This window comes from Pholcus phalangioides, unplaced genomic scaffold (genome assembly GCF_987345545.1).
Source record: "Pholcus phalangioides strain wild (caught in Gottingen) unplaced genomic scaffold, Ppha-v1.0 ptg000009l_1, whole genome shotgun sequence".
Classification (NCBI taxonomy): Eukaryota; Metazoa; Arthropoda; class Arachnida; order Araneae; family Pholcidae; genus Pholcus; species Pholcus phalangioides.
Window position 1 is genome coordinate 46202400 of NW_028301602.1, and position 22155 is coordinate 46224554.

The 22155-nt window shown below is 37.1% G+C and overlaps 2 protein-coding genes across 2 annotated transcripts in view; one reads left to right on the forward strand and one right to left on the reverse strand.

Moving 5' to 3' along the window:
- Positions 1-10769, reverse strand: part of LOC149083201 (lon protease homolog 2, peroxisomal-like) — a 28951-nt gene extending 18182 nt beyond the window's left edge. Inside the window, exons 1-6 of the mRNA XM_089236389.1 lie at positions 10495-10769; positions 8247-8337; positions 6424-6622; positions 5088-5197; positions 3347-3499; positions 2877-3007 (exon numbers count right to left, since the gene is read on the reverse strand). Coding sequence (XP_089092515.1) covers positions 2877-3007; positions 3347-3499; positions 5088-5197; positions 6424-6622; positions 8247-8337; positions 10495-10601 — 791 coding nt within the window. The 5' untranslated portion in view covers positions 10602-10769. The remainder of the gene's footprint in view (positions 1-2876; positions 3008-3346; positions 3500-5087; positions 5198-6423; positions 6623-8246; positions 8338-10494) is intronic.
- A 10712-nt stretch (positions 10770-21481) lies between these two features.
- Positions 21482-22155, forward strand: part of LOC149083202 (NACHT and WD repeat domain-containing protein 2) — a 56985-nt gene continuing 56311 nt past the window's right edge. The window contains exon 1 of the mRNA XM_089236390.1: positions 21482-21593. The gene's annotated coding sequence lies outside the window, so the exon portion shown is untranslated. The remainder of the gene's footprint in view (positions 21594-22155) is intronic.

Genomic DNA, 22155 nt, shown 5'->3' on the forward strand with positions numbered 1-22155 from the left:
CCAACGAGTATTAAACAGTGACATGCATATTATTACCGTATTTTGAATTTTTTCATGTTATTTCAAATTACTACACATTTGAAACTTTGAAATTTCATACTCAATGCACAAATAGTTAAACTTCATTATATAACACTCTCCCGAATAGCAATAGAATGAACACTTACGTACGTCAAAAGTGAAAAAAAATATTTGAAATTTAAAATAATTGAGAAATGACAAATTGAGATCAACAACCAATAACCTTTGTGAAAGAAAAATTATATATTTCTGGCCATATTTATACATATCTATACGTAAATTATTTTTTTAAATAATACAGTTTTCTGTACCAGCACCGTTTTTATGATACGGTTTTTTGCAAACATTCGAGCACTGTTTATCATGCTCAAAAGCTCCATGTCATTTTTATAAGCTACAAAGTCCTATAAATTTGTAAAGCACTGAACTGCACTTGTGTACAAGTTTATCCTAAGATCTTTTTCTGCAACTGTGTTTGATTTCTTGTCTTCATCACTGCTGCTTTCATCGGTAAGCTGCCCCGAAATAGAAGTCCCAATACAGTTTTCGTGCGGTGCTACCATTGCTAGTTCATCCTCCACTGTTACAAAGCCTATTGCATGCAATCCTGCTTTTGCTGCATCTAATGCATCTTGTAGATTATCAATTTCATGATTGACTGATTCTTCTATTGAATTGATTTCTCTGGGAAGTTTGCTTTTACAAGACAGAGTTGTGGTTTCATTATCAACTTTTTTCCATGCTTTCGAAAGCCACAATATCACATCAAGTAGGTTGATAGATTTTGTTAATTCCGATAAACTTGATGCATTTTTTATCTTTGCCAGCAGTCATTGCATTACAAAGCTCTAGTAATTTGTTTTCACGTTGCAAATCACTCCTTGATCCATTGGCTGTGTAACACTAGTTGTGCTAGATGGGAAAAAAGCCAGTCTAACATTAGAAAGCTCAATGTGAGGATGACTAGTCGCATTGTCAAGAAATAGCAGAATCTGTTGTTCTTGTTTCTTCATTCTGGCATTAAAGGCAACAAGCCACTCTTCCATGATTTTAGCTGTCATCCAAGCTTTTTTGTTTGCATTCCACTCAACTAGTAGAGTTTTTGGATTTATATTCCTGAAACAATGTGTTTTGATGGATTTACCAATAACCAGAGGTTTTCCCTTTTCACCAGTCACGAAAGCACACAAAACAGTGTTTTTCCTTCGAGTTTTTGCCTCCAGCACAACTTTCTCCCTTTAAGCAAAGAGTTTTGTTTGGTAGGACCCTGTAGCACAATCCGGTTTCACCTCCATTTGCTATGTCTTTAACACTGTATCCTTCAATTAAATTCAAAAGTTTTTCGCTACAATTATTCAGTCTCTGGATTAACATCAGCAGCTTCACCACATACTTCCTTGAATTTTGTTCCATGTTGTTTTCGAAAATTTTCTAGCCACCCATTGGATGCATGGAAATCTTCCTTCAAAAGTTTTTTGGAAATTTTTTTTGCTTCAGCTTGAACCATTTGCCCAGATATTGGCAGTTTTCCAGATCTGGCATCCACAAACTAATTCTCCAATTCCTATACAATTTCATTAATTTGCTCATTTCCAGTCTTGCGCATTTTAAGTTTTGTTTCCCCATTTCCATTCAATCATTCTTCTCGAATTTCACTTTTTCTTTTGATAATGTCATAACATTGGGTTTTTCCAATAGAAAACTTTTTTGTTATCTCTGTAACACTTAAATTTTGATTTTTATTTTCTTTTGCGTCTATGACCTCCACTTTTGTGTTCAAATCAAAGACTTGTTTCTTATGACTGGACACCGAATGAAATGCGAAACACATGAAGACTCCCGTGTAACATTTTCTTTCGCTTGTCACACTTTTTCTTTTTCCTATACACTTTTGCCCACGCTGTGTCTTAAGTCATCAATCAGTGGGACGTTGCAACACGATACTGTATCACATAAATTCTGAGTCTCCCTCACCTATTCCTCTCCCGAACTACTTTAAATAAAAGTTATCAACATTTTTCTAAGAAACAAGAGTGCTTTCTAACAAAAGCCATCCTTTTCATCATAAACTGAATGGGCGTTTAATAAATCTGCTTCAATCATAGTCAGATACAATAGTCAGTATTCAGTTCAGATACAATAGTAAACATTCATTATTTTTCCGAGAAGTAAGAGTTACCTAACAAAACAGAAGTCAGTGCGACTTAATTTTTTTTCATTCAAGGGACAAAAAACTTACACTTGGCCAAAAATTCTTTCAGTTTCACTAGTTTTTTTTTTTTATCGAAATTAGACTAAATATGCCTTCAGTTTCTGAGTTAGAGTTTCTGCCTTAAAGAGGTTTCCCCATAATCGAAAAAGCATTCATTATCTACTGGACTATGTCTCTGTTCCGTTCAAGACATGAGATGTTCCTTCTCATACAGTGTCTTAGACAGGTTTCACTGTATTACAAAAAAGAAAAAAGTCAAGCATCCTTTTGAGAATTTAGGAACAAAAATTGTACAGTGCGAGACATAATTATAAGACACTACGAATATTCACAAAAAAAAAAAAATGGAAAGAATATTTTTACAATAATGAAACTTAAGTACATAGTAGTTAAGTATAGGTGTCTTATAATTCTATCCATACTACATTTTCTGTTTTTCCATAAAATAACATGAAAATATTTTTTTAAATTTTCAATATTTGGTGTAAAGTTATTTTTTGCCATTATAAAACAGCTCGAAATTTTTCTTGTGATTTTCACTAAAATTTAAGAGTGTCTTATAATTATGTCTCACACTGTATAGTATTAATAATAATTCCACTTATAATACATAATATGCAGCTAAAAAATAACTCATCCATACTTCACTTTCTTTTCCAATTCTAAAACTTCATCTGCTCTATCAAAATCAGCATTCAATCTACGTTTGAGCGGAATTTTCATATCACATGCATCAGGATCCTCAATGTGGGTTTTGTGTAATAGTCTTAAGGCCTGGTAAATATGAATATACCAAATAATAAATACATAAGATGCATATTTCATTCCTAATTTTACAATCATTCATTAAAATAGCAGCATTCACAAGACTAGTTGCTAGGTATACTCTAATTTTTTGCTTTTTACAATCATGCAAGACTCAAAAGAAAAAGGGAAAAATAACAAGCTATATCTGTCAATTATTACTAAGCAATAAAAGGAAAAAATTCTGTTAATAAATTACATTATATGAATGAAAATAACATGAATGAATATGGATTGAAACATTTAAAATTATCTGGTATGTATCACTCAAATTTTCAAGAAATAAAAGTTTTGAAACAGCCAACTGACTTTGATCTGTCGTGCAAGAAGTGGGATTGTCTTCTGGAATCTTTCTTTTAAATCAACTGCATCTAATATTTGAAGCCTTTCTTTATGAGAAGCTCTAACGATGGCAGCACATACATCAGGCAAACATTGTGCTGGAAGTGAATTCAGTAACCGCTAGAAATAATAGCACATAAATTAGTAATTATTTTTTGTCTAAATTTAGTCATTTCTAATGGGAACATTTAATTTTTCCAGATAAAATATATCTCACCAAAAATTCATCACAGATAGGAATTGGCTTATTTGACACCCAAAGGTATAAATCTAATTTTCAATAATGAATAATAGTGTAAAATAATAATGTGTCAAATTACATTTTAAAATTTTAATGATTTTGATATGGAATTAAGCAATTATCCAACTATTTTAAGGTTTGAATAAGGTAATATAAGTTTAAATAATAGTGATACAAGTCTGTTATAATTTAATAAGAAAACCCATACAATCTTATGAATTAGAAGCCATGAAATTACAAAATTGTTTCACTCATGGAATTCATTCATACAGATTAAACATTTACAGTGAAACTTTGGTTAACGAGTGATTTGGATAACGAGCAATTTGCATAATGAGCAAAAAAGTGTGAACAAATTTTCACTCTTAATGAGTGATGATCACACATTATGAGCAAAAAACATTTGCACTTTGCTTATTTATTTTCATGTTATCACAACTGCGCAGATGGTTTTCCCTTTTGTTCACGTACTGTGGAATTGTGGGTAATATCTGCAGTCAGCTGGCAAAATGTCACAAGTCACTTTTCCCAAAAAATTTAGTTGTTCGCATTTTGGAGTCTCATTCGTCAAAATTTTGGAAGGTGACAAAATTTCGTCCATCTCTTTTGGTTTATGAGGAAGCAACAGAGGTAAATTGCAATAAGTCAAAAAGCCACAGTATCACAAGCGAACAATTAATCTACCTGATGACAATGTGATTTCACATTCCCGAGAAATCCTAAAAAAGGAAGTAAGTGCAAGTGTCATTGAATAGATTATTTTTCAAAGTCACATGAAAAAAATATGTTTGCTGACAACAGTGGGTCCATAAATCGTCCTAAATTAGTCTTCCTCTCTCTCGTTTAGAGTAAGTCAATTTGTAAATATTACCGTATTGTATATTGTATGTTTATGGTATTATTAAAACAATATATGTATTTTTATTGTGTATGGTATCATTGATTGAATGACGTTTTTGTTAGTTACTTTTATGTGAATGAATTCATTGTGGAACGAATTATCTGAGTTTCCATTATTTCCTATGTCCTATGGGGAAATTTGATTCTATATATAATCGATTTGGATAATGAGCACGTTGGCAGAACGAATTAAGTTCATTAACCAGAGTTCCACTGTACTTCAATAACTACTAAATTATAAAAAAAACATTTTATCAAGCAAATGCTGAACTGCTGAATTCTAAAATTACTTGATGAGAAAAAAAAAATTACTCTAGTTCGACCCATCATGGATTATATGTATGAAAATATGGTATTTGTTTGTGGTAGAAAACAGACATAATGATTGAGCTGAATTTCATCATGAACTGAACAGATGTAATATTTTAATAAAATGAGAAGCAAACATTAGGCTCACAAACATTTTTTAAACAACTTTTCTTGCTGAGCACATGCATGCATGCATTAAATTATCACAAGAGATACATAAATATTAGCAATAAAGGATAGAGTTCATGTAAAACTTGCCTTCAGTCTCATAGCAGCAGGCATTGATAAATCTAGCATATCTATGAGCTTTTCGGCTTGTTCTCTAAACTGTTCCATAAGATCTGTCAGTCCTGGAGCAGAATTCAATTCTAAAACATGAAAAAGCCTTTACATTTTCTATTTACCAAAACAAAACAGGTCAACAGGCATTCTAAATGTGAATCAGTTCATCGTGAAACAAATAATTCCAAGTAGTATATAACAAACACATTTTCAAAATATTCAAGCTATTAAAATTATAATAAAGTGAAAAAACAAATAATATGTATAAAAAATACAAAAGGTTAGGTATAGTACTTTACTAGTTTTTTTTATTGATCCAATGAATTTCAAATTTCAATTACTTATATTTACATGACATGGCAAAATGAAAGTTTTAGACATGAAAATAATTTGTTCTATTAGCCTCTTATTCGACTGTGTTGCTCTCAAAAGCAACACAAGTTTCTAATATTTTTCAAATACAGGCATTGCATATTTTGAGCTCGTTACGGCATCGATGCTTCTAAACAACTCCTAAATGTTTGATTTTTACTTGTGAGGTGTTCATGAAGTTTCAATAATTACCAGCAGAATGGTTCAACTATTTTTTGACAAGCCATGCAGGAATGATTTTTTACCTTTTTTTTGGAGGGAAATTCTTCAACAATGAGAGAAAAGTTAATTGGCACATAATAAATGTAATTTTTAAACTATTCAAATCTATGTAAATCAAATAAATACAGTGTGTTCCCTAAAATTCAACAACCCATATTTTTGTAAATTTTCACCATAAATTTTTTTTGCTATGTAGTAGCATTCAGGGTACCTCATTCTCTTAATATAATCCCTCAAAAATTTTCTCCTCTGGATATTTCAATACTCACCAATTAAAAAATTAAACTAAAAGCCTGTATACACTAGCGATTGGATCTTGCAATGAAAGCATTCACTAATGGTTGTTCAGTAATTTGTACAATGTTGTGAACAATTCTTGAGCTATTTTCACTGGACCCACCTGGAATCGGTTTTTTCAACGAACACAAAGGAAGTTTGTGTACCCATGAGCAGATTAGAACTGCTGCAGGGGGGTCGTGCATTGCATGATCGGCGCGCTAGTGTATACACACCTTCATGCATTGCAAGACGATATTACTCTGAAAGATAAACGTAGTACAGCTACAATCGATTTTTTATATGAAAAAAATTTTTGTTATGAAGTAATTGGTTGTGAAAAATAGCAAATCAGTAAAATATACATATACTTATTTCTTATTTTGTCAATGAAAAAAATATTTTTTTGGGGATATTTAGTAGGATTAATAAAAAAGTTGACCTGAAAATTCATTTGGCAGTCTATCCAGCTGGCTTACAGTTGCGACCAAGTAAGGAGTTTCCTGCACTATTTTCTCAAGTTTGAACCTACAAAGTCCAGTGACAAGAAGTGTATATGCTTGCTTCGGCCAGTTTGTTCCAGTTACTTGGATAACGATTCCAGCTGTTCCTATTTTGTGTGGCATCCCATCTTCTTCACCCTGTATAAAAATGTATTTCTCAAACTCAGCTAAAAGCAAATGAAATAACCAAAAACACAATAATAAAATACAGACTCAATTATTGAATACCAGTACAGTTGATACGAGATCACAGTTGATATGAGTAGGCCTATTTTGTAAGCTATGCTAGGAATTAACATAGAAATTAACATTTCTCTATGGAAATTAATACTATGAAATTAATATTTATCTAATTTCATTATCAATTTCATGCTTTTAACAAGCACATAACAAGTTTGGTTGATGAAAGCAAATTTTTTGGATCCATTGGCCAGTTCATTTTTTGTCTAAAATTTTGCAGGGGAGAAATTACTAGTGAGGTGGGTGCAAAAGAGACAATCACCCTGGGTGATGCATTTCAGTGGAATAAAAAAAAACCACAAAACTGATCAAGAAACTCAATGCCTGGCAGTCCAGTGGTTAGGAAACTAGCCTCTGACTGTGCAGGTTTTGGTTTGAATCCTGTTTCGGACATCGATGTGTGTCTACTAACAAATTCCCCGGACAAATCTTACGCATCTCTTGGAATTACGCGAGGATTGCGTTAATTAAAAAAAATTTTCAGTGGAAGGAGCAACAAAATTCATTTTCACTCCTCACAGAGAATGACCCCCTCCCCCCCAGTTATATTATATCTACTTACAGTACGAGCAAATGGTAGATTTCCTTCCCCCCTCTTATATTAACTGGATTTAAGTGTACATGAATTTCCTCATTAATAAAAATATACAGGGTGTATAGTTAATATATGAGATATTTGAATTCAAAAATTTGAGAAAAATTTTGGGGGGGGGGGGTATTTTCTGTTAGTTTATGCTCTTTCTTCTCAATTTTTTTAAATTTAAATATCATAGAGAATATTTCACTTAGAAATATAGAATTTCTTTTGTTGGCCTCTGGAGAGACAGGGCAACAACTTTCTAATTTGATTTTTGAGCACAGGGTGTGTTCCTATATAAAAAGTTAATTTTTTTACTTTTTATAACTATACAATCTCTTGCAACATAAATGATGTATCTGAGGTACACACATTGTTTGCATAAGTTTCCTAATTAGAAGTGTGTCGCTAGGATCAACAGTTCGCCAGTAATTTGCATTTGAGGAGCTAGCTCCTCAAAAAAAAAATTAATCGTATTTATATATAATAAACTTTTTAGTGAAATGCTATTTACTTTTGTTGCTGGCTTTAGCAGCACATTTTACATTTTTAAACCTAAATTACCTTACTGGTGTCCAGCAAGCTTCCAATGAACCATTAATTTATTTTGTTTCCACAACTCGCACTCTGTTTTCAGTAGTTGACTACAAATATGAATATTCATCTCACATGTATCAGGTTAAATACATTTTATTTCTTCGTAGAATTCATTCAAATCTACTGGGACTTGCAGTAAATGTTTCATTTCCCATCATTGGCAGTTTTAGCAAATTTACTTATCATTTTTGGCAACAATGGGCAATGCCCCATTTTTCCCATATTGATTGGAGATCCCAATTTCCTGTATTTTTCTTGGGGAAACATGGGTTGGCTCAATTATACTTTAAAGGAATTAAAGGCCCAAGATATTTATGAACCAAGTGAAAGACAAAAACAAAAATTTACCTCATGTTTCTTTGTTTCTTTAGGAACAACACCAACAATTGCACTGCTTAAGGTATTTTTACCAAGCAAATGTTTTTTAACCATGTTCATGCTGCAACAATTGAAGAAAAATAGTGATTGAAATTTACTGAGACAAACATATAATACAGCAACTAATATAAATTTAATATCAGCGACTGAGCTTTCATTTTTTTGGCTTCTCATTCTAGAAAAAAAAATAGAATCATCAAACATGATGAAGCCAAGTGTCATCTCATGCATGGAGGACTATATCGGCAGCATTGAAGAGCGAGTGACACCAAGATGCTGGGCAATACATAATTCCTGAATGAAGTTGATAAGTTTTGTCGCGCCATGGTCATTTTCTGCACAAGAGGGCTAATTAGACCGGGACTTACAATTTATTGCTGATTCAGAACAGCAGCCTTGTTTTTATACTCACAGAGGGGTTGCTGTGTTAACCCCTTTGAAGTGGGACTCCCTGAGGTAGTAATTTTTTCCTGTGGTCATGTCGTTTCAGTTGTACCCCTACATCAAGAAAGTTTTTGACAAGGATGAACCGTGTATTAAACTCGCGACACCTCTAAACATCCTTTGGTACTTCAGGTGAGTATTTTATTCACTGATCGAATCCATCATCGTAGACTAGTAGTAGGATTGGGCAATATTGAAAATTTTACATTGTGATACATCGTCAACCTCTCACATCATGACATAATATATCAATATGCATTCAAAAGATTTTTAAAAATACGATGGGGGGGGGGGGCAAGACAACACAATTATGAAGGAAAAATCTCTGAAAATTATTTATCTTTTAAAAAAAAACTTTGTAGTTAACATTTTTTTATAGCACTATTTCAGTATCCTATAAGTTTGACTCGAGCCAAAGCAAAATGACAAATGATTTGATAACAAAAATAATTTTGCACCAAAACAGTGTACTAGCAACCAAAGAACACATAATTCTTTTCTCTTTCCTCACAATATACCTCTATATTACATTATTTTTTTCGAGGAGTCTTCCAAAGTCCAGTCTGTCAACTCTTTTCCTTGATGCACAGCCAATTATGAAGACACCTGTAAGTTTTTTTTAAAGAATGGCACACACCTTCAAGATCACTTCCTAAAGCTCCAAATTTGTGAATTACAAAATCCAATATAAATAAGTCAAGGTAAAAACCTGATAGTTTTACTCTACTGTTCATCTATTTTTAAAGGGATTTGTTTACCTTTTACAGTTCAATGCCAATGTCATCGTTTTTGACAAAAGAAGCACTTTCATTTATTGCTCTTTGCACTATAACAAGTATTACAAAGAAACAAACTTCACATTAGTTTCCTAACGCATACACTCACAGCTTCCAACATGGCCGATTACCTGCTAAAATTTCTTCATTGAGACAGAGTTGCGGGCCATACAGTTAGTAGGACGGTGTTATGTTGAGGTGAACTTTGAAATAAAAGTGATCTCGTGCATGCCAGGACTTGAACCCAAGTCCTCTTGAAAAAGAGCAAGCATTCTACCATATATACCTCTGGAGACATGACCCTGCCCTTGCCATGCACCCAGAAGGTAGGGTTGTCTCTCCAGTGGTGTATAAAATAATGCAATTGCCTTGTTTGCACTAAGACCTGGGTTTGAGTACCAGCGTAGACCCGTGACTTTTTAGAGTTCACCTCGGCATAACATCCAGAAAAATGTCCAATTCCTTAAAACACTAAATTACTGAACAGCTATTGTCGTTTGTGCAAAATGTCGTATAAAATGAAGTTTTCGACAACTGGCTGATGCAAAGATAAATCCAGGAAAGAAAATTAAACTGGCCTTGCGGGGAATCGAACTCGCATCCTCCGACTCGCACTGCGATTTCCCGCACACAAACCCGGTTGAATTTTCTTTCCTGGATTTATCTTCACATCAGCCAGCTGTTGAAAGTAATAATGGAGAGTAACATCATTTTCAAAAAAATAGTAAACATTAAAAAATTGCACTTTTCAGGTGATGGTGGCAACTGAGTGGCTTCAAAGCACAGGACAATTTGTAATAATACTATAGCTGCGGTTCTATTGGTCAGAAACATATAAACATTTTCACAGAACATGGAAATACAACGTGAAGTTTTTATTGGCATTAAAACAAGACATTTTGCACGAACGACAACGCATTAAGGAAAGAATCGCAGCATCTTCTCCAGCGAACAAACTCGAAGGCATATTAAACAAAGAGGCGAAAGGAGCGACTTGCTTTTTTTCGGATGACACGGGTATTCTTATTGACGCTGTGGGGAAGAGCACCCCGTCAATTAAAAGCAACGGCAGTTTGGAAGGCAACGTGACACCCGAAGACGCCATCGCGGATTGACTTTTGTCGTCGCTTGTGCAACTGAAAGGAAAATTTCACACGACGAGGGGACGACACAACTCGGTCAGCGCTTCTTTTTCCTCCAGGTAGGTCAACGCAGGAAGTATCGAGGTTATCAAAGGAGTGAACTCATTGTGTACATCGGAAAAGCAAACGGCTCTGACCCGGACAAAATATGAGACCTCTTTCCATGACCATATGAAGTAGTTTTTACGGGACATCTCAGTATTTCCTGATTTTTTTCCTTTTGTTTCCCCGACATTTTGTCCGATTTATTTCATTTTTTAAACGAAGCGTTCGTGAATCTTCACTACACAAGTGTGCCTCCCCTCTCCACATCCTACTACTTTACCACTCACCAACTCCGGTCATATGGTCCAACTCTCCCAATTCGAGTTCAGTTGAAAGTGAAAGTGCCACCTGTCGCTGGCACTGAGCTATAAGTAAACTTTCCTTATAGCTCAGTGGTCGATTGTCATCTTAAATTCGGTAGAAAAATAATCTGTTATCAAAAAATGTTCTTTCCGGGATCGAATCCCAGGGTCATATAACAATTGCTGTCTGATGACGCATCGGAGTTGGTACCAGCCGACATCATCGCCCTGACAGAACCGGTTAACCTGACCAATTGCCATTGTCTACCCCGGTATTTCAAGGTAGCGCTTTAGTTAAAAAGTATTAGAGCACTGACGTCACTCACCTAATCCGAGACCACGCTCACTGAGCCAAGGTTGAAAGAGCAACTTCAATGGGATGGGACAGCCCTGATCGAACCCGTGGACATGACAGTAGCCTTGATGGTGGCAGACGAGCGTCTTGACACTACTGAACCACACATGTACCTGGTCCACATTCCTCTGAGGAACATTTAACGAATTGGCACATGTTGAAATGTGTGTGTATGTGTAATGAATCTGACGTGAAGTTTGTTTCTGTGTAATGCTTCTTGTGTGTAGTGCTTCCATCTGCCATCAATTTTTCTAACTACGCGTGAAGTACGATGATTGAATAATCGTATTGTTGTAGCCTTGGGTATTATATTGCCTATTGCTCTCTGTGCCGTAGCATCTTGACACTGCACCGCTCAGGCACCGGAATCCTGTAGCAGAACCATCCCTCTAGCAGGGGGTATTTCCAGAGGGTCCTCAGCGGGCTATATCCAAGAGCAACAAGCAGGGCCGCAACTAGGGGGAGAGCAGGCGGGTCTCGTGCCCCGGGCGCTGAACCAGAGGGGGGGAGGCGCAAATTTTATTCTCAAACTCTCCTTCAACATTACAGGGGGCGCCAAAATGCGCATTTGCCCCGGGTAACCAAGCAACTAGTTGAGGCCCTGGCGACAAGTTTGGAGGGGAGGCAAATTTGATGAATGGGTGATTGTAGAATAGGAGAAACGCGGCAAAATTTGCAGCCATAAATCCACTTCTGCAAGAAGACCTGGCTCTAAGAGTGATCTAGAAAGTGAGTGGGACCTGGGAGGCGAGTGACCAAAAGAGTAAGGGACTAGGACAGAGCGCGATCGAAAGAATGACCTACAACGTGTGCAAGCATGTCAGTGATTAAAACTGTGCAAATATTAGAAGAAGTGTCCACCAAAGAAGTGTCTTAGAAAGTGAGGAACCAAATCAGTGAGTGGCCTAGAAAGTGGGTGAGCATGTGAGATAATTGGTAACTTCACCAACAATCGGATGAATTTTTATTATAATTGGCGATATTTCCGTATGTTTTATAAAACTAATAAATACAGGCACAAAGATACCTACGAAAGCCGCCTGGCAACCGAGTGGTTATTGCATCAGCCTTCATTTGTGACACGGCTTGGGTTCTAATTTTATTTGATGGGGATGGTTATTTCTTACCATCTGTCCGAAATCGCCTCTGAACCATTGGTCTCGGTCTAAAGCAGTCTTAGCAGTAAAAAAAAGAAAAAAAAAAAGACAACGGCAGCATCATGTGACTCCCGGAAAGTATTTTATTTCTTTCAAATCAATGGCGAAGTGAAGTTTGGTGGAGAGTTGATAACAGGTAGTTGGAGTGAGTGAGATAGGTGGAGGGTGGCTCGAGAAAAAACTTTTCCCGTGTGGTACCTATTTGTGGTGTTCCCTGACCCCTGTTGTTTTGGTCGACAAAGCTTCTTTTCGTCCTTGAGGTATAGACGATCCGATGGTTATTTTTTACTAACTCTCTCCCTCTTTCTTTCCTACAACCTACAACAGAACTACAACAGCATAAATGATTGGATATTTATGCTGTTGTAGGTCTGTTGCTCTCTGTGACGAGACTTTCCAACGGGAAGATCGGCTCGCATTCGAGCGTCGGAGTTGGGAATCACAGAAAACCAACTTCAGCTGACAAACGACTGTGCTGCCGGTGGGCTGGTGCTGTACTACCCTTCCCTCTCCCCCCCCCCCTCTCTCTGTACTACTGTATTTCTCTTAAAAACATTAGTACCAGATCTTATTATTGAGGCGCCTAATTCTCCCCCCCCCTTTCCCGGGCCAAGCCTGCATGAACATATCAAGGGGTATTCTTGTAGAAAGGGATAATTTATTAGTGAGAAATAACTCAACCTAAAAAAAAAAGATTGCCTAAAATTTGAAGAAGTATTTATAACCTCCTTGACGAAATTTGGAGGAGTAAAATTGAAAATGACTGGTATTGGTAGAAAGTTACATGTACTGTATTGAGTGATTGAGTGTTTTTTCTTTCCTCTCACATGTATAAGCACTTTTCTCTCTCTTTCTTTCCTCCTCAAAAACACATCTCAACCCTCCCCCCCATCCTATCAGGGGCAAACAAAACTTGTTTGTGCCAACCCCAGGGGCAGTTGTTGGGCTGTGCGACCAGTCTTGCCGTGTGGAGCACCACTACAGGACGGTATGTCTACGTTGATAGGACGAAAAAAGGCTTTGTCGACTTTGCTTATCTTTGTCGTCGTCCAAGAAAGCTTTATCGTCGAAAACAACGCGGATCAAGGAACGCCACAAATAGGTCCCACACGGGTAAAGATTTTTTTCTCGAGCCGCCCTCTACCTATCTCCCTCACTTCAACTACCTATTATCTACTCTCCCCCAAACTTCACTTCACCACGTTGATTTGAGAAAGTTGGATGTGGATCCAAGTTGTTCCTGTCCTCTAATTAACTTGAATCAGTTGTCCTGAATTTGTTCCATATATGTGTGAGCGAAAGGAGATAGAGACCTTCAACATAATACTTACTTACGTAATACTTTAATGCTGGACATTGGTGGAGACACCGAAAACTTGTTCAAGAATCAGGGCCGTATTAAGCGTCACGGGCCTCCTGGCCAAGTGCTTTTTCTGAGGATCTTACCTGACAAATTCTCGAAAATTTCAACAAGTTCTTATTTGTGTGATACCCTTTGTTCTCTTGAGGCTCCCGGGCCGTGCCCAGGTTGGCCCATGCGTTAAGACAGCTCTGTCAAGAGTACGTTTTTAGTTAACGCATTGAGATTTTTGATTTGGAAGTTTGAAGAAATAGGATCCTTAGCAGTTTGGCCTAATAGAGTTCAGGAGTATACCTTAGTGGTGAACCGAATTTGGAAATTCTAAAAGCCAAAGATAATTCCAACACACGCTGTGATGAAAATTCCTTCAAAGATTTTTTGCATTCGGCTGCACAGCGTGCAAGTCCTGGTCCATAAGAACGATATATAGCGTACATTGAACATGCACTCAAAGGTCTGGATAAAAAGGTGATGTTTCAGTTTAGTTTCACAGACTCTAATACATTTTTCGGTCTATCACAATAAGTCTTGGTGCATTATGAAGAAACATATTTCCTGCCATTGGGGAATTTCGTAATCAATTTTCATTTCCTTTAATGATGGGAAATATTGGAAAATTTCTCTTTAACAATCTTTAACGTTAAACAACTTTGACAACCTTTAACATTAACAAAAAACAGCTCTTTAACATTCGAATGGACCCAGAATGAATTTGAGATGGACATGTTCACGTGCCGGTGTGTCTGTCCCCACACACAGTCTACCTGTAATCAGAGCCGTTTTAAGAACAAAACCTGGAATCCCGGAATCCGACCTGGAATCCCGGGCATTTTTCTGAGGCCTCTACCTGGTGAGACATGCATACCATGGTCTCCCACAAGGGTGAGGAACAGGGCTCTAGCTTGGAGGGGGGGGGGGCGATATGATTCTCATTATTATTTGTTTTTTTTTACACTGTAAGTTCACTACATGGGGACCCGTAAAAAGTCTGGCCAGGGGGACCGCTAAAGATCCCAGACTCGGGGGGGGGGGGGGTTCCTGCTGCAGGATGTGGAAACCATGATGGATACTTTCTAAAATTTTAAACAGACCTTATTTATTCTCTGCATTTGAGGCCTCCCGGTAGGCCAATACGATCGCACTGCCTGTAATTTCTTCGTTTAAAAAATGCTTAATAGTGGGTGAGTCGAATATTAGAGAGCCTGTATTTGAATGAATTCATACAAAATGAGTACTATAAAAGAAATGCGTCTAATACACTGACAAGAACAATATTCAAAGTAATTTAAGTCAAATCTTTAAAGTAGTATTAGCTAAAAAAGATCTTGTGAAAAAAAAAAAGAGGATTATTTTTTGCGCATTCCGTCATCATAAAAGTGTGCCTGTCTAGTTCAAAGAGCTGGTATTAGAGCTACCGGAAACACAAAATTGAACAGTTTACAAAATTTTGATCAAATAAATGCCCCCGATAGGAAAAAATCAAATCGATCGATAACAGCGAACTGCATTCATTCCACGGGTCTCGTGAATTTGAACGTCCAGAAAATACTGCCATAGAAATTCTTAACGCAGGAGGAAGGAATCGCTTCTTTTAGCCTTCATCATTCTTAAAAATAACCTTCAAAAATATTATGCTATTCAGTGAGCTTCAGAGTTTAATTTGTGGTAATTATGAAAATATTTAGGTGGATAATTTCATCCCCTTATACCCAAACCACCTAATGATGGTTTACGCAAAAATTAACTATGTATTTAAATTATTTTGAACTGTTGTTTCTTGTGGGTGCTTGTATAGGCGTAAAGTAATAAACATATAAAAATATTGAGAGAAACATTGAGAGAAAGAGCTTGAAAAAAATTGGGTGGGGGGTGGGGGTTCTCTCCAGTCCATGGTCATGTTTTATGGGTCTATATTTCTAGAACTTGGTCAACACAACAACGTGGCAATATTTTGGAGTTATTCTAGCAAATGCCATGCCCTCTTTCGAATTGTTTCCACACCCCCCTCTTATTTCTTAATGTTTATCCCCTTTTCCTTTTTCAGTATTTCTACCCTTCCCCGCATGCTTTTTTTATTTCTTCTCCCTTTACCTTGTTTTGATCTCCTGCCCCGTTCCAACCCCCTTTCATAATTTTTGAATTTTTTGAAAAAAAATTCTATCTTTTCTTCTTGTAAATCAGTGTCTTCCAAAGTTTTCAATATCACCCCCTGGTGGACGATGGAATGGTCCGGAAGGGGGGGGGGATAGAAGCTACGATTATAACATAGGATACTATGGGTTCGCTTGAGTTTGGGGGCGATGAGAGAAAAAATATTCTGAAGAAGGGGGCGATGAAACAAAACGCTTGAAAAACTATGTTCTAAATCACAGGGGTGGCCAACAGCTAGCCCGTGAGGTGATTTTGTGCGACCCGCAACTAGGTGAAATTACTGTGTATTAAATAGATTTTCTTATCATTATATTGACAAGATATTCTACACCCAGACACGATGATTTTTTGTGTCTAAAATAGAGAAGCAGTAAAATTTCAACATAGCAGGTTGGTGGAATTCCCCATTGAAGCAAACTTAAATTTTCTCAAACCAAAATACCGATATTCTGTTCCAAGAAGTTAACTCAAGTAATAAGAATATACATGTATCGCAAATCTGGTTCCGTGTAATCTCATAGACATACATGAGCACCAGGTAATGGTGCGTGTGTGCATTCTTTCACATATACAGTGAGTCAGCCTGGTCCATGCGAAGCTAATCCATTTTATCTCGGTACCATAGTGGGTATACCCGTCATAGTCAATACTATCCACACGTCTGGCTTTTGGCACGCTTTCCATCCCAACTTCTCTCGCGTAGTCTACCAGTTCTATTTGACCCGTGCGGCGCACCGGTCGCCAAATCTGAAGTAAGGAACAAAAACAATTGCAGAAAAATGTAGAAAAAATGTTTTGCTTGTAAAATTCAAACCATGGACGTAATTGAATGGACAAATTTACAAAAGAAAAAGTAATTTTTTATTCATTGCATCTACCAGCCGGGGGACCATAAAAAAATGGATATGTATCAGTTTATGAAAAGTGAAGCAAAATCTAAAATTTTAATGACTAAATTGACCGTTTTTCACCATATTACTTATTTATTACTTATGACGGACATAATTCTGCGAGTTTTCTGGGTAATTTAAATGGTGCGGCTTATACGCCGGAGTGTTGTACCCGGTGCGACCCACGATGCTGCAGCTGACCAGTATGTTGGCCCTTGAACAGTGAGAATTTGGCAACCCCTGTTCCAAATCATTAGAAAAATATATATATTTACATTTTTTTATTTGAATTCAAGTGTGCTTCGAAAGTTTAACTGTAACTTTATGCGTACCTCTAGAACAGTGATTCCCAACGTGGGCGTTAACGCCCCCTGGGGGGCGATGGAATGTTCCGGGGGGGGCGGTAGAAGCTACGGGTTTAATACATAATCCTATGGGTTAGATTTCGTTGGGGGGCGATGAGAGGAAAAAATTTCTGAAGAAGGGGGCGATGGGACAAAAAAGGTTGGGAAACTATGCTCTAGAATCTAGTTTATAGTTCCCCAAACTTTTTATTCCCGACGACACAGCATCGTTGTTAAGAAACTAAAGGAAGTGTGACCACCTGAGCAGCTGAAAGCAATAACGGGCTATATACTTAGATAGCGACAAGTAGTGATTCTCACACATGAACAACAGAGAGGGTGCCCACAGGGTCCCTGTTCGGGACCCCCCCTCCTTTTGGAACCTGGTAAACGATGAATTACTCAAAATAAGATGGCCGAGAGGCGTAAGGGTACAGGCATTTGCGGACGGCATTGCCGTAATTACCTCGGACCCCACGATAAAAGAAACAAAAAAAAAAAAAACGAGCAAGAAGGGCACTTAGACGAGTGAAGGGTTGGATCACAGAGAATAAACAGAGAAAGCCAACTACTTATGTATATCGCCCTCAACACCCAAACCAATCAAATTCATGGGACAGTTCCTTAATTCGAGAACAACGAAAGTAAAGTACCTTGGTCTGACTATCGATAAAGAGCTGAACTGGTATGGGGATTTTCTCATACCAGTTCATGTGGAAACGCGGACGCTAAAACTCAACGAAACTTTGCAATGCCTCATGAGAGCAGAAGGGAGATTATGGAGCCTAAATAATAGGATTAGGAGAACGCTGTACCAGACAGTAGCCCCCGGAATTATAGCATATGCTGCAGCAATTGGGTACAAAAATCCCAAACACCCCAGATGGAGGGGCCTCCTGCTCTATATCACTAAGATGTTAATTATAAAAGCATACTATACTACCTCAATCAACGCTTTTCAAGTTACCACAGAGCTGCCGCCTTTCAGCGTTTGCGCCTTTGAGCTTTGCTATTGCGTTGCAATGTGTATAAGTATGTAAATACCTATGTGCAATACATACAATAATTTTCCCCTACATGATCCTGCTCCCCATAAAGCCGGTATTACACTATAAACGTTTTCTAAAAGTCCTTTTATAAAACTTGAAAAATTCAACCAATAAGATTATCGGTTGCATTTGCTCGAATGTAACCTATGAGCTTCATTCTTCTTCAAGTTTTATAAAAGGGATTTTATCCAACTTTTATAGTGTAGTACCGGCCTAAGGGTACGTCCATAGTGCACCGCTTCCCGCTTCTCGCTTTATTGCTTAAAACCGCGGCAGTTGTAGAAGGCGAGATGATCTCGCGCGATTCTAGCCGGTGGTGGTTATAGTGCACCGCTCGCGGGAGCGTCTGCTTGCATGAGCAGTTGGCATCATGGAGCTATCACGTGGGGATTTATTGTGTTTTTGTTGACAACAAAAAATATTTATCATAAAATTAAACATGAAAGAATGACGAATGTACATGAAATGAATAGGACTCGCCTTGAAGTTGCAATGGGTTTAGTGTAATCGCTAATTATAGTTAATTAATTAATTGATGATAAATCAGCGATTTCGCTTTTAGTGCCACAACAAATTTTCGATTAGAAAAACGAGAATTAATCGTTACAAAATTCCGTTTGATTTAGTTTTATCGTTAATTAGTTTATATTAATGATAAAACTAAATCATGATCGATAATTAACTAATCAACTAATAACGATAAAACTAAACTGGCCGATAATTAGTTAATTAACTAATTAACGATTAGTAAATTAACTAATTAATTGCCGTTAATTAGTTAATTAACTAATTAACGGCAAAATCCGTTGGGTTTCGTTTTATCATTAATTAGTTCACCAACTTAATTAGTTAATTAACTAATTAACGCTAAAACGAAATCCAACAGTATTTTGATTAATTAACGATATCGTTTTTATTACGTCAACTAATTAACGATTAGTATTAACAATAATTAGGCGTCATAAAAACTCCGTTGGATTTAGTATGATCATTAATGATTCTTAATTAATTAACGATTAATTAACGATTTAGATTATTATGTCATAACTAATTAACGATTAGTATTAGCAAAAATTATCCGTCACAAAAACTCCGTTGGATTCAGTATAATCGTTAATTAACCTTAATTAATGATTAATCACCGATATCACTTTTATTATGTCATATCTAGTTAACGATTAGTATTAACAACAATTATTCGTCATAAAAACTCCGTTGGATTCAGTATTACCATTGATGATCCTTAATTAATAACCGATTTCGCTTATATTATGCCATAACTAGTTAACGATTAGTATTGACAATAATTAATTCTCACAAAAACTCCAATTGGATTCACTATAATTGTTAATTTTCCTTAATTACTTAATGATTAACGATTTTGCTTTTATTATGTCATAATTAATCAACGATTAGTAATAACGATAATTAATCGTTACAAAAACTCCGTCGATTTACTATTCCACTATAAAACGAACACTTAGAGGAAAGTATCCGTTTTAAAGTGCAAGCGGTGAGCCGGTCAAGCGAGAAAAAGAAATAACAATTCATTCCGGTTAAAGCGGGTAAAAGCAGTTTCAGCCGGTAAAAGCAGGTAGGCGGGCGCACTATGGCCGCCCCAATGAGTTTTCACGATCTATTTTCAGCCGCGATAAAGCGAGTAGCGAGAAGCGGTTCACTATGGACGTACCCTAAGAGCAATGGCTAAAACTGTCGAATTTTACTGGTAGAGCCAGGCTCATGCACGGTATGAAAGAAAGAAACAAAAACCTTTTTTCCCCATTGCCCCCTTCTTCACCAATTTTTTCCCACTTGCCCCCAATTCAAGCCAACCCGTAATCCAGGCATCTTCAACCCGTTGCTCGCAAACACCACGGAGCTCCCTGAAGCACCCAGAGTGCTCGATGTTCGTGTCTAATTTCGTGCTTGTGAGCACTTGATCAGCGTTCCAATTGAACATGTTGTACAAACTGCATTCAAGGACTATGTATCATGATGATGGGTGTAAGCAGTGCTCGCGACCAGTGCCGTCTTAAAGCACGGGCACACCCGGGCACGGCTCGGGGGCCTCACAAAAATTAGGTCCGGTTGAAATTTTCTAGCATTTGCATGGTAGGGCCTCAGAAAAACCACTTGGCCCGGGGGCCCATGATTCTCTTCAGACGGCTCTGCTCGCGACTAGGAAAAAAGTTGAACACCTCTGCCGTAGTCCAATCCTATATTAAACACATATCTTCTACCGTCCACCTGGACACTTTGGGAACACTACTGTAGATAATTAATTGGTTCTTAACCAAAGATCCTTTGAGTGGTTTCAAGAGGTTCGATGTGAAAAAAATGAACTTATTGTTTTTATATTATTGCATGACGACTATTATTTTGTAAAGAGCTCCAGGTTTATCTTATTGGCAAAGGCCTTGGCCTTTGTCTTAGTGGCCTAAAAGGGTCCGTGGAACGCAAAATGTTAAGAACGCCTTCTACTACTTGACCGTACATGAACCTCGTACACATTCCTGAGGACTTTCTAATGAATTGGTACATGCCGGAACTCGTTGTGTGTATATGCGTGGCCCTAGCGTATTTATGTTGTCAGAGTTGTGCTTCTTTCGTGTTCTTGTTGGTGCGTCCATCTGTCTTTCGATTTTTTGAAATGAAGATGGTAAATGCTTGAATTTTTATATTAGTTTAAGAACTCTTGCTGAAGATAAAAAAATATAGAACAGAAAATCGGCCAATAAGAATGAGTCTTTTTCTAGGTAGGTGTGTCTCAAATTTCGAAAAAAATTGAAAATTTCGATAGGAAAATTGCTGAATCAATTACAGTATGTATTTGCATATTTCCGACTATATGCAGGTGTTATATGTAAAGGGAAAATTTACATAACTGACTAACATTACTACGTTGGTTATATCATCACGATTGCCATATAATGTTTGAAATAATATATCAGTGTGTCAGTAAGAATCACATTTCAAGTTTGGGTGAGACAGAGACAGAAATGGAAGAGGTTGCGACTCACTGTTCTATAAGCTGGTCAACATTCGAAATTGGAAAAAAATAATAAAAAGAGTGAAGGGAAAAAACATTTTGGCGAGTATTGGCGAGGACAACCCTCGGCCAACAGAACATCTCTCATTGCCGTTTGGCTGATTTAGATTAAATGTATCTGTGAAAGGAAGAAAAAGGAACGGGGCGATAGCCGCTGTGCGTTACTCGTTCGGGGTCTCGGTATACGCTGTGTGATCTCTCTTCTTCTTCTCTTCTTCTCCTTCCCGAAGCATCTTTATCCTCTGTTCCGATTGTAAGTAAGTTTGCAGTTCACTTTCTCTTTCTCTATTAGAGCTGTCAATTTTTTTATCCTGTGAAATTACCATTATCTCCCGCGAGTCGTTTGTATTGAAAATTGTTTTGGATGCCGGGAATATAAAAACCTCTGTGTATATATATATATATATATATATATGCACACACACACACACTGTCGCTCTCTCTCTCTCACAGTCCATCGCGCAAAAGGTCAAAAGTCTGCCAGTGAGAAGACTACTGAGTACCGATAAATGGAAGAGATTTATTGGAGAAAACCAGGAAGAGAGCAAGAGAAGTGTCGCTGTCATTCTATGTTGTGTCCCTGTTCTCTTCCAAAGTGAATGAGAGGAAATATGTAGACACCTAATAATGACGTTGTGGGCGTGACACTCCCTCTCTTTTCCCATCTCCATCATCAATGTTTTATTTTTTTTTCCTCTTCACATGCCGTATCATCTCTGTCTCTTCGCGCCACACACGGCCAATAGAGTTTTTTGAAATGCTGTAACAATTTATTATTTACCGCTTCCATCGTATAACTCGATTCTTTTTCTTCC